This window comes from Mercenaria mercenaria, chromosome 18, assembly GCF_021730395.1.
Source record: "Mercenaria mercenaria strain notata chromosome 18, MADL_Memer_1, whole genome shotgun sequence".
Lineage (NCBI taxonomy): Eukaryota > Metazoa > Mollusca > Bivalvia > Venerida > Veneridae > Mercenaria > Mercenaria mercenaria.
In genome coordinates, this window is record NC_069378.1 from 17,814,667 (window position 1) to 17,828,198 (window position 13,532).

Sequence of the window (13,532 nt, forward strand, 5' to 3'; positions counted from 1 at the left end):
ATCTTCATGAAAATTGGTCAGAATGTTCACCTTGATGATATCTAGGTCAAGTTCGAAACTGGGTCACGTGGGGTCAAAAACTAGGTCAGTAGATCTAAAAATAGAAAAACCTTGTGACCTCTCTAGAGGCCATATTTTTCAATGGATCTTCATGAAAATTGGTCAGAATGTTCACCTTGATGATATCTAGGTCAAGTTCGAAACTGGGTCACGTGGGATCAAAAACTAGGTCAGTGGATCTAAAAATAGAAAAAGCTTGTGACCTCTCTAGAGGCAATATTTTTCATGAGATCTTCATGAAAATTGGTCAGAATGTTCACCTTGATGATATCTAAGTCGAGTTTGAAACTGGGTCACGTGGGGTCAAAAACTAGGTCAGTAGGTCTAAAAATAGAAAAACCTTGTGACCTCTCTAGAGGCCATATTTCTCAATGGATCTTCATGAAAATTGGTCAGAATGTTCACCTTGATGATATCTGGGTCAAGTTTGAAACTGGGTCACGTGCGGTCAAAAACTAGGTCAGTTGGTCTGAAAATAGAAAAACTTTGTGACCTCTCTAGAGGCCATATTTTTCACGGGATCTTTATGAAAATTGGTCAGAATGTTCACCTTGATGATATCTAGGTCAGGTTCGAAACTTGGTCACGTGCGGTCAATAACTAGGTCAGTAGATCTAAAAATAGAAAAACCTTGTGACCTCTCTAGAGGCCATATTTTTCAAGAGATCTTCATGAAAATTGGTCAGAATGTTCATCTTGATGATGTCTAGGTCAAGTTCGAAACTGGGTCACGTGCGATCAAAAACTAGGTCAGTAGGTCTAAAAATAGAAAAACCTTGTGATGTCTCTAGAGGCCATATTTCTCAATGGATCTTCATGAAAATTGGTGAGAATGTTCAGCTTGATGATATCTAGGTCAAATTCGTAACTGGGTCATGTGCGATCAAAAACTAGGTCAGTAGGTCGAAAAATAGAAAAACCTTGAGACCTCTCTAGAGGCCATATTTTTCACGAGATCTTCATGAAAATTGGTGAGAATGTTCACCTTGATGATATCTAGGTCAAGTTTAAAAGTGGGTCACGTGCCTTCAAAAACTAGATCATTAGGTCAAATAATAGAAAAACCTTGTGACCTCTCTAGAGGTCATATTTTTCAATGGATCTTCATGAAAATTGGTTAGAATTTTTTATCTTGATGATATCTAGGTCACATGTGCTCAAAAACTAGGTCACTTTGTCAAATAATAGAAATAACGACGTCATACTCAGTTCAACACTGGGTCATGTGGGGATAGGTGAGCGATTCAGGACCATCATGGTCCTCTTGTTTAATGCTATAGGCTTTTTTCCAATCTTTAACCCACCAAAATCTTCAAAATCTTTGTATTAGATGAAAGTGATCGTGCAAAGAAAGAAAGGGCATTTTTATAAAGCTGTTTAAAAGTAGTGATTACAAAACAGTAGGCTTGCATGGAAATTAAGTGATCATGGAGAATTTGCAGGGCTGTAAAATTCTTTTTCACACCACTCGCCCTGCAGGACTAGTAGCTGGTAAAATCTACTCGCCCTTAGTGGACAGTCACTCGCCCTAATAATTGACATTTTTAATACTGTCACGTTTTATGGAAGAAGTATTATGTACAAGCAAATTTCAAACATAATACATAGCTCGTACACTACGTTTCCTTTTTGATTATTCAGTTTTGTTACTCTTAAATTTCCTTTTCACACCAGATATTTTTCTTTCACTAATTTTGTCATCTCCACCATCAAGTTGCTTTCCATAATAACTGCATCGATAGTAAAAATAATCACAGTCTAACCCCTACTGTAGTTTCCCAAAGTGTCAGGAAAGTATTAAACATCAGTTATTTTCATTTTCTCAAGACTTATTTCCCGAAAAATAATTATTTTGAAAAGTGTCCTAAAAATATGGACACAACAATCATCATCCACCTACCCGTCTTGAAAGCGAAAAAAAAAGTTGATGATCATCGGTAATTATTCTGTTGATAAACTAAGTAAAAGGCCTGTTTTCATCATCAATTAACATCCTCTCAAAGAGCTAAAAGTGTGTCGGTATCATGACATCTGAAGTGGAGATCAAAGCGGTATTGTTGCACGAGATTGTCATGGCATTACGTCATATTACAGTTTTCGCGCCATGTGACCTATTTGCCCTCAAGGAATTTACATTATCGTTTGAGAAGAATATTTTATGAAAAAAACACATGTACAAAGATTCATTTAAAACTGTTAAAAACCGCAACAACATCATTTTGTTTTATTTTTAAACCACATTTCTATTTACGTCCACGAAGTCACGTAACCTATTCCGCCGCACTAACAGAAACCTTTTTACCGAAAAAAAATCGTTTTACTCAATGAAATTAAATTACTGCCGCTTTTTCATTATTTAAGATTTTTTTAATTCTGTTTTTTTGTTCCTTCTGGTCAAAAGTCCGAATTTTATGCCCATAGTATGTATCACTTATTTTCTCTTAGAAAGAAATCAGTAATTAAGATCGCGCTGTTTAACAAATGATTATATGAAAATTCAACCGTTTTCATACAAATTTGCTTAAATTTCCGTCGATATTTTATTGAAATCGTAGTAGAATTCAAATTGTATTGCTTCTCAAGCGATGTTAAAAAACTGAAGCGATAATGTTAAAAAATGAATGCACTACGCACGTTTTTTGTGTACGTGTCGATAAACAAAAGTAACAGAAGTGTAAAATTGATATTACGACAGGTCGCACGTGCTCTCGGAATGGAAAAATACCGGCATGACGTTTTGATATCTTTACGATTCGCGACTAAATTCCAGTCATTCAAAGTAGCAACTGAACTATCTCAAAGTTTGTTGAGGTTTTTCAAGATGTAATTTCTGAATTTCATTAAAGCTACGACGTAAAAACCACTCGCCCGATCGGTCGAGTATACAGCGAGATCCACTCGTCCTATCCAGACCTTAACTCGCCAATGCGAGCGGGCGAGTGGAATTTTACACCCCTGATTTGTGTTTCAGATAACAATGGAGGCAATGAAATCAGATGTTGACGACATAGCACTACAAGGTATTGAGTTTTGGTCCACTGTCTGTGATGAGGAAGTTGATCTAGCAATAGAACTTTCAGAGGTAAAACCATTTAATAGTAAACTGCATTGTTCCTTTTTCAGAAGTTGTTGCATTTAATTACAGAGGGGAAAAAAAGAAAGTGAATACTGCTACGGAATTGCTCAGAACTATATCACTTACATGCCATGATTTGGAGAACAGGTTAATACTGGTATAAAAAGCACAAATACTTAAGATTGACTGCCAGAACAATTGAAATACTGTTCAGAAATGGTATATTGATCGACAAAAGAAACGTATTTCCTCTGGCTCAAAGTGTAGTTTAATGTAATATTATTGAAGTAGTGATTCAGATTTAATGCTGCATTTATATATTGGATAACCCAGTTAGTAGTACATGTTGGGCAGTTGTTCTCTGTAATGGTAAAAGTTAATCAATTTATCAGTTAGAAATGAAATAGTTTGTCATATTTTGCTACAGGCAGCAGAAGCGGGTAAACCACCAGAAAGAACGAGCAGATTTTATGCCAAAGGCGCTCTACAATACCTTGTTCCTATTTTACTGGCTTGTCTTACCAAACAGGTAGGTTGTTATCATAATCGTATTATGCCTAATCTTATAAAGTATTTTGTACAGTTGAAAAAGCAGGCTTATTGCAAATTTTAAGAATCCCTGTAAACTTAAGTGCAAGTAAGAGTGTAGAGTAATTTGTACCTTCATATTTCATGTAGACATGTCAGTCACTTGTAGCTCATTATAAAAGCATGTTCCTTAAAAGTTTACGAAATGGTAGGTACCTCATGGGGCCTTTGTGGGTTTGAAACCTTGGTTGGGGTGTTAAATTGATTTTATGTAAAAATTGCCAGCTCACTTAAGAAAGGTTGGTGATTCTACCCAATGAAATATTTATATCCAGAGATGTACTGGAGGTCTTTCTTCCATCAAAAGCTTGTATGTGGCTATAGGATAAAAAACTGTGTCCAAGTGATGTTGAACCTAACAAAAACAAAACATGGCAAATGAACAACTTTGTTTATATTCCACATGATTCTCTTCTTTTTTTTGCCCCCTGAGTACAATATTGAAATACCTGGTTTTGGCATCCCAAGATTTAGCAGAACTAAGTTTGTGATTATACAGTGATAACATTATTGAATATATTATAGGAAGAATTTGATGATGATGATGAATGGAATCCATGTAAAGCAGCAGGTGTCTGTTTGATGTTGATGGCCACGTGTTGCGAGGATGACATCATACAACATGTACTCCCATTTGTAAAAGACAATATACATCATGAAGACTGGAGATTTAGGGATGCATCTGTCATGGCTTTCGGTATGTTTCATCTGAAGATGATAAGTATTGTACCAAAGGCAGCGCACTGCTTGAAATTTGTAAAATTGTCAGTAACTTGTTTTCTGCAATATAGTATTGGTCAGTACTTTTGATGATCATAACTTAGGTGAAAGAACCTTTTAGAAGAATGTGGTAAATATAAGCTATGTGGTTTTTTTTGAAGTAATAAATTAATGAGTAATTGCCAATGTTAATTGCTTGGAAGGATTTTAGGGGTACATTGAAATCATTAATTATAGGGGACTTGTTTTCGCTGAAATTGTTGTAGATTTAAATCAAGAAATCGAACCTCGGCTATTGAAACAAAAATCCTGTTTAGATAAAATGTTTAGTATTACGCTTAAAAATTCAAATCCTGAAATATATGTCCCAACAGAGTAGCAATTTTGGAATTTTAATGATTTTGCTTTTGCTGAAATTGTTGTAGATTTAAACCAAGAAATCAAACCTCTACGACTATTAAAACAAAAATCCCGTTTTGCTAAAATGTTTAATATTACGCTTAAAATTTCAAATCCTGAAATATATGTCCCAACAGTGTAGCAATTTTGAAATTTTAATGATTTTGCTTTGCTGAAATTGTTGTAGATTTAAACCAAGAAATCAAACCTCTACGACTATTAAAACAAAAATCCTGTTTTGCTAAAACGTTTAATATTACACTTAAAATTTCAAATCCTGAAATAGATGTCCCAACAGAATAGCAATTTTGAAATTTTAATGATTTTGCAGTATTTGAGAGATATCATTGGGGAAAAAATTGCCCTTGGCAAACACTAGTATATTATGCTGATGAATGTTTTATGTATATTAACTATCAATTTGCCATTCTGTTTTAGGTTCTATATTAGAGGGACCAGATCCAACAACATTAAAACAACTAGTTGATCAAGCTTTACCTATGTTGATAGAAAGTTTAAAAGATCCAAGTGTAATTGTTCGCGATACTGGTGCATGGACAATAGGACGCGTGTGTGAAATCTTGCCTGAAGCAGTGATAAATGAACAGTTTTTAAATCCATTATTACATGCCCTTGTGCAAGGATTAGAAACAGAACCCAGAGTGGCTAGCAATGTTTGCTGGGTAAGTAGGTGACTTGAAAATATTTATGGAAAGGAGCACTCAAGCCAGTAGAGATATTTGGCAGAAATTCAGCCCCATTCCTGTCTCAAAAGTATGTTTTTTCTTATTTTTGACAAAAATCCTCTTCAGAAAAATAAATACATACTCTATCCAAAACAATATGTAACACATGAGAATATGTTTAAAACCCATTTTCTTTCATGGTATAATATATTTATGAAAAACTTAATTTGGTGGTATTTTCCTGTACTTATTAGCCCTGCACATTTCCCAAAACAGATGGAAAAAGGACATGTTTTTGCTGCATAATTAGATAATGTATTTTTAAGATGCCAGTATGCCACCATGCATGGATTTTGTATCTACTGTGTTTTTATCAACTTATGCACATATGTCAGTCTGACTTAATTTGAAATCTTGTGATGAAGCCAAATTTAATAGTCGAAAAGTTCATTGATAAAGTTTTGTATGTTTTCAGGCATTTTCCAGTTTAGCAGAAGCTGCCTTTGAGAATGCTGAACAACCAGAAGATGGGTCAGATCCTGCTACTTGCTGTTTATCATCATATTTTGAACAAATTGTACATAAGCTTATGCAAACCGCAGACAGGTGAGTTGTTGTATGATAACCTGAATCTTTTGGAAGATGGATTGTTAAGGGTTTATTGATTTCTTAAGTTTTATTTAATTTTCACTCTTACTTACTAAGCCATTAGTGTATTTATTTATTTATCTATATGTTGTCCGTTTTGAGCCTTTTACATGGGAAGAATCGGTAGCAGTGCCTGATGGAAGAGGGATTGCTTTGTAAAAATTGTTCCCTGACTTTGGGGTTAGGTACAAATGTATCTTATAATCTAGCATTGTGATCATTTACTGAAATGTTCTCCATAAATTTAAATACAGCTTTAAGTGGCCTGTTAAAAAGGGGGATTTAGGATTTATGTTAACACATGGGGTCATGATGGGCATATTTTTCCACAACACACACATTTATAAAAGTAATGTTTTGTTTCTGTATTTAGAAAGTAAGTGTATATTCCTGTTTCAGACCTGATGGCAACCAGAATAATTTAAGAAATGCAGCGTATGAGGCTATCATGGAAATGATGAAAAATAGTACAAAGGTAAAGAAGTTTATAGCTTGACTATTTTGACATTTTTATTATCCCCCCGAAGGGAGGCATATTAGTTTTCAACTGTCCGTCCGTTAGTGCGTCACAACGTTAACTTTTTGCATGAAGGCACTTTACTCGTGACCCACTGCACCCAGGACCTTCAAGCTTCACATGCTGATAGTACTTATTGAGTTCACGGCCCCTATTGACTTTGGGGTCAAAGTTCAAGGTCAAGGTGCTGCGGGGGCATTTGTCACCGTTAGTGACAGCTCTTGTTTTCAAATATGAGAGCTTTTGTTGTGACTTTTCAGTGTCTGTGTCTGCATCATCTAAGTTTTGCATTTAAGGAGGTTCCTGTAAAACCACTAATAAGTCAAATGCTTTTAAATTTAACACAATCCTTCAGCATAATGGGTTGACCACACAGGAAAAGTTACATAACTGTTTGTTAAAATTATGCCCCTTTTAAACTTGAACATCTTTGTTGAAGTTCTGAAGGTTAGCAAGTTTCTCTGAAACTACTTTGCCAAATGCTTTCGGATCATACCTAGGTCTTTTTCATAAGATGACCTCACAGAGCAAGTAACATAACTCTTTGTCTTCTGTCAAAATTGTGCTCCCATTTGAAAATTTAACAAACGTTTTGAACGTTTTGCATGACAGCTTGCTTCCTAGAAACTACTTGATCAAATGTTTTCAAATACTGCAAACATGTTCAGCATCGTGAGATAACCTCACTTGGCAGATTAAATATCTCTGGCATACATTTTGGCAAAGTTATATCACTTCTGACTGAGAAATGTTGGTGAAAGATTTGCAAGTAAGCAGGTATTGAATGCTCTCAAACTCTTCAGCATCACAAAATGGGCATTCTTAGCCAGGTTCCATATCTCTTGATTTGCAGTTCAGAAAATAATGCTATGTCTGCTAGCTCTGTATTCAGACTACCAGTTAAGCGTCTTGAGTTTTCTGGCAAATAATGTGATATCTAAGAAAATGAGAAAAACATTATGAAATGTTTCTCTGAATTTTCAAAGAAAGGAAGTATTTAACTTTGAGTAATAGAATATATGTTTGTGCTAGCTTAACTAAAATCTGCATTAAATGCCTTGTCATTCTTTTAAAAATGTAAGCATGTAAACATCAGTAAATAGTTTTAATGACTGATTATTAGGACCTCCTTGATCAAACTGGCTTATGGAAGGTTGTTGGTTCTAACCGTTCTACACAGGTGCCTGCAGGTGCCTGAAAGAAAGTTGCTGGGACACCTTGGGTCTTCCTCCACCGTGAAAAGCTGGAAGGTTGCAATAATTGTGAAGTTGTGATGCAAGTCTGGGCAATAAATAAATACCAAAGCACCTTATAATGAAAAAATTCAATAAGACTTAAATTGTTTATTTATTGAAATAATTTGTCCTAAAATTAAAGTAAATGTTGATCCTGAAGCAGAATAATGAAATTCATTTGTTGTCTTTGTCTATAATACTCTGCATCTGATTGTTATTTTTTTTCCAGGATTGTTATCAGATAGTTTTACGAACACTTGTGTTAGTCCTAGAAAAATTAGAAAGAGTTCTTCAGATGGAGGTAATTAATATATGGTAGACAATAATTTCTTGAAGTTTTCGGTTTATTGCATAATATAGCTTACAGTCTTCACAAATGGAATTTTAAATGATTTATATAGCCGCAGTTTTATTTCGGTTAAAAGTAATTAGCTTGAAGGAAGATGTTATAATTTTTATTGCTTTGAAATTGCCTGATCATTTAGTTTTGAAACTTTTTTAAGCGTGCTTTTTCTTCCATATATATGAAGGATGTAAATTAGTTTGATGAAGAAACATTATTGGTTAACGTTATATCCTGGATTTATTGCGTTTAATTTGTTGTTACTTTTGTTCCTGATCTCTATGGCAGAGTGTTTAAGGTCAAATCAGTTGCCCCTTAATGCTGTGGGTTCAAACTTCGAAAATAATAGAATTATTTCTTTTGAGGATGCCATCAAGCTAGCTTATGGGAAGTCTGTGTATTAACACTTGTACCAGAATTAATGCTCAGGGGGAGCACTTTGGGTCTTCTGTCAGTTGGAAAGTTACAGAATAGATTAACTGAGCGATATCAATGTAACTTGCACAATAAATAAACAAAATATAGTAAATCATACATGTAGTTGTTTTTCTTTGCAGAATGATATACAAATGTCTTCAGATAGATCACAATACAACGATTTGACATCCCTTTTATGTGCCACTTTACAGGTCAGTAAGCTTACCTGTTTCTGAAAAGCCTTTTGATTTTTACAAACAAGAGCACAATTTTGGTGTAAAGAAATGCATGAATTGATAAAATTTACTGTCAAGAAAATAATCGGTTTTCAAAATACTTTAATTGTAAATGTGTAAAAATTGATTAGAACACAAAAGGACTTGACACATCTGTTTTATGTATGAATATACTTGATGGTGATGTCAGCAGTTTAAATCTGCAAAGTGCTGATTAATTGAAATCTAAATGCTTGCTATGAATGAAAAAATTATTTACTTCGAAAAATGAACTTGATTAATTTGCTTGTGTTTGACAGAGTGTATTAAGAAAAGTTACATCAGATGATGCACCACAGATCTCTGACCAGATCATGAGCACATTGTTACGCATGTTCCAGTCATCTACTGGAAAATCCGGAGGTGTTCAGGAAGATGCTTTGTTAGCAGTTTCCACTCTTACTGAAGGTGATTAACTACTGATGTTTTTTTCTTCAGTTGAAAAATGTAGCTTTTATTACACAACTTTAGTACACACCAAGGGATTTTAAATTATTTACATCATTTAATGTATTTGTTCAAATTTATGATGAAAAGCAATGGTTACTGTTGGTAGTTTCAGTTCAGTAGGGTTAATCATCATACATATTTATTTCAAAAGAAATTTGATGTTGAGAATATATATGATAAAATGAAGACATTATGTTGTAGACCTGCAAATTGTTATTTATCATCATGGTATACAGTTTTAATAGCGAATTGTAGTCCATCTTATTTACTTACCAGATATTTTGCCTAATATGGACTTTAGTCAAGATATGTAATTAAAACTGCTGAAATGTAATTATAACTGTGTTGAAGAAATCTGCAGGTTTAAGCAGCATACAGATAAAGAAACCTGTTACATAAAAGTATTATCATACGTTTGACATATAAAGCCATTACATAATGTTGGTATTACACTAGTGTAATAAAGCTTTGATATTGACGTTGTTTTAGGTATAGGAGACATTGGTCGAATTGACTTGATGTATAGAAAGGAGAAACTTTGATGTTTCAACTGAAAGAAGTCTTACATGTAATAAAAAGAACATTACATTTGTGTCTTTTCACATTGAATTTGTTAAACGTGTTTAATAAAATTAATAGAAGTTAATGCTCGACAGAGCTTTTATTATTTTATTCAACTTGTTAAACAAATTCAAGATGAAAAAATTCTTAAGTAATATCCTCTATTTATATACTTACAGTTTTAAGTGAGAACTTCTTGAAGTACATGGATGCCTTCAAACCATTCCTGTTCCTGGCCCTCAAGAATCATGCAGAGTACCAGGTATTCATAAATCTTGGCAATTTCTGCTTAGTTCTTACATTTGTATACTGTATAAGTAGAAATTTTCGTGAGGGTTTAATTTTTGCTATATTTGCAAGGCCCTACATGTTGCGAAAACTCATCCTTGTGTAAATATTCTCTCGTATTATAATTCAAATTCAAGTATGATACCATTTTTACAATTTCGTGAATATTAAACCCAGTAAACATACTCAGTATTTCAAATTTGTGAAATTTTGACCTAGTGAAAATATATGCTTTTACAGTATATGAATAAAATGCATTTAATTTGCAAATTTCATTGCATTAAGCTGTGCATTTATAGATCAGTACAATTACCATGAACTTAAAACTTGGAAATGATGTAATTTATAACCAAGTCAGAGTGATTTCAAATTAAGCGAAAATTGATATTGAAGCATGTCTGTAAGGACATTGCCATTTAATATGAAACTAAACTTACTCAATAAGTTCATCGCCTGACATGGTGTATTGAATCGAAAATAAATACAAAAGAGACTGGACTGTTCGATTTATTTCAGGTGTGTATAGCTGCTGTTGGGTTAGTTGGTGATTTGAGTCGTGCACTCGGTCAGAAAATCCTGCCATACTGTGATGAGATTATGATGTTACTACTAGAAAACCTTGGGGTAAGTTCTGCAGAATTATCTTGTGTTACATTTTCAGACGAAGTTATGTTTTAAGAGCTAGAAGTTCTGTTTAATTCAAGCTCAAGTTTAGGTAAGACTACAAATGGACATTTCCTGGGTTCCAGCTCCAGATTGAATTTTCCCTGTGATGATTTGACAGAAGACGGCACTATGTCTAAGGCAATTTGTCCTTCTCTTTTGATTAATGTGGGGAAGTTGACTCTATTGGAGTACAAGTTGGTACTGACCACTATTGTATAACTCAAGGGTTTCATTGATATTGAAGAAGATAGAAGTTGCCAAGTAGTGCAGGGTCTGTGGGTTCTTGCATTTAGAACTTTATTTGCTAGAGGAAAAGTAAATGGGGCTTAAGACCACTATGATGGGAAATCGCTGTTCCCAGACCCTTTATGAAACCCCTGATAACTTAAGCAAAGATGCAGATTTCTTTGTTATATCATCTGTGGTTTGAAATTATTAAAGTATTATGATGTAGGTAGCTAACAGTTGAACTGGACCTTCTAATTGAGATGTGATTGTATGTTTCAGAATGTTGGTGTGCATAGATCTGTGAAGCCTCAGATACTCTCAGTTTTTGGTGATATAGCACTGGCAGTTGGTCCTTACTTTAAAAACTATTTGGAAGTTGTATTGACCACGCTCCAGCAGGCAACACAAGCTCAAGTTGATAAGGTAATTACAGTCCATCTAATTGCACTCTTATTGTATGTATTACTGGTATGAAATTTTCTAAGTTAGTGTTATATTTCTAAGAAAAGGTATTAAAGATGACACTTATAAGACATTGCGTAGAGTATTAGTTTTAAATGTTATAATCATATAAAGCAGGCATTGTTTCTGACTGGAAGTGGGACATGTATTCTCAAGTCCCAAGATTAAAAACGTGTTCTGGATACAAAATCAGAAACACTGGAATACGGATTGTATCAACATGAAAAATCTGTTCATCCAACCATATCTTCAATTACACTCCGCAGTCAGTATTTAAAAGGTGCCCCTTATGCCAACTCACATTAACCTTTAGTCTGCTGGCGGCAAGTGATTCTGCATTTGCAACTAGTGCGGACCAAGATCAGCTACTTATGTAGAAATTTACAATTAACAACTCTGTCACCAGTGTATCAGAGTTAAGTACATGGACTGCACTGTTCACTATTCAGTCAGTAAATTTTCAGTGAACACCCCTTTGGATGACAAGTGGTTCTGCCAAATTTGAATGATGGACCAGTTCTTAAGAAATTTTGCAGGGTAAACATATTTTCATGTTGTTTCATTTCAGACTGATTATGACATGATAGATTATTTGAATGAACTACGTGAGGGTTGTTTAGAAGCCTATACTGGCATGGTTCAGGGATTGAAAGGAGACAGCGAGTCGCCTAATCGTAAGTCTTCGCTTGGAGTTTTTTTGCTGCCAGTATATTCAGTGAATTTTCAACTTTAATAAATTTGGCTCTTAAAGAATTTATTGCAGAATACCTTTGCAGCCTGTCTTTGCTAGGTCCCTTTATGTATTTGTTAAATAGCCTTTGTGCAGGCATGGAATGATGGCTCAGCTTTTGTTCATACAAGTTAAAAGTTCATGCAGAAGTATGATGAAGACAAATGCTTGTCTAAAACAGGTTCTACTTACATATAACAGCTTCATTTAACCAGTCAGAAGTAGTTTCTCATGGCAAATTTTTCTTCAAAACTTGGGGCAGTTCTCATTATCTGGTTCATAGTAAAAAAAAATTGCAAACTACTTTGCTTACTATGTATTTTTGGGAGCTTTGAGATGTTCAGATCTGCACATGTTTTTTTCTTTTTCTTTTAAACTTTTCACCAGCGTAATGTCTTTATTACAGCTGATGTTGCTCTGCTCCAACCACATGTGGGCCACATGATATCATTCATAGAACACATAGCCCTTGATGAAGATCATAGTGATAGTAATGTATCAGCATGCTGCGGGTTAATAGGGTACGTATCAAGATTATAAACTTCTAACTTTAATGTCTTATTAATTGGCAATGTCTCGTATTTTGAATTGGGGCCATTTATCTTGCAAGCTGACACATTTTTGTTTGATTAGAAATGATTTGGTAAAAGTAAGAGTTACAAATGAAATTTCAGCAAATGGATTGAATAGCGAACTACAAGGTATACTCTTTTTGCAAATATCATTTAGCAGTTCATTTCTGATGAAACTCGTTATAAGCATAAGAAATCTTTAATTTGTCAAAGCTACTTTTTTTCTGTTCTTTTACAGAGATCTTTGTTCGACCTTTGGTGCCAGCATTTTACCATTGGTTGATAAAGAACCAATAACGGGTCTTCTTACAAAAGGAAGAAGGTCAAAGGCCACAAAATGTAAAACATTATCCACCTGGGCAACTAAAGAAATCAGGAAATTGAAAAACGCTGCACAGTCCTGGTAAGTTTGACGTGCAGCTTTGCACTTGCAAAAGAGTTTCTAGCCATTTTAAGAAAAAATGGAAAATTGTTCACATTACTGTTCAGTGCTAATGTGCCTTTCTTGAATATAGTCAGTTGTCAAATTCATTTGGTTACCGCAGTTTATCTGGCATCAATGTACTTTTTAACCAAGTTTCATGGAGTTTGATTTAAATAAATGAATAAGT

The 13,532-nt window shown here is 34.3% G+C and overlaps 1 protein-coding gene across 1 annotated transcript in view; it reads left to right on the forward strand.

Moving 5' to 3' along the window:
* Positions 1–13,328, forward strand: part of LOC128550768 (importin subunit beta-1-like) — a 30,017-nt gene extending 16,689 nt beyond the window's left edge. The window contains 15 exon segments of the mRNA XM_053530515.1: positions 3,032–3,142; positions 3,564–3,665; positions 4,250–4,421; positions 5,282–5,526; positions 6,005–6,135; positions 6,577–6,652; positions 8,159–8,230; positions 8,830–8,901; positions 9,225–9,372; positions 10,155–10,237; positions 10,780–10,887; positions 11,437–11,580; positions 12,188–12,293; positions 12,756–12,870; positions 13,160–13,328. Of these exon segments, the coding sequence (XP_053386490.1) occupies positions 3,032–3,142; positions 3,564–3,665; positions 4,250–4,421; positions 5,282–5,526; positions 6,005–6,135; positions 6,577–6,652; positions 8,159–8,230; positions 8,830–8,901; positions 9,225–9,372; positions 10,155–10,237; positions 10,780–10,887; positions 11,437–11,580; positions 12,188–12,293; positions 12,756–12,870; positions 13,160–13,328 (1,854 nt within the window).
* Positions 13,329–13,532: the final 204 nt, after the last annotated feature.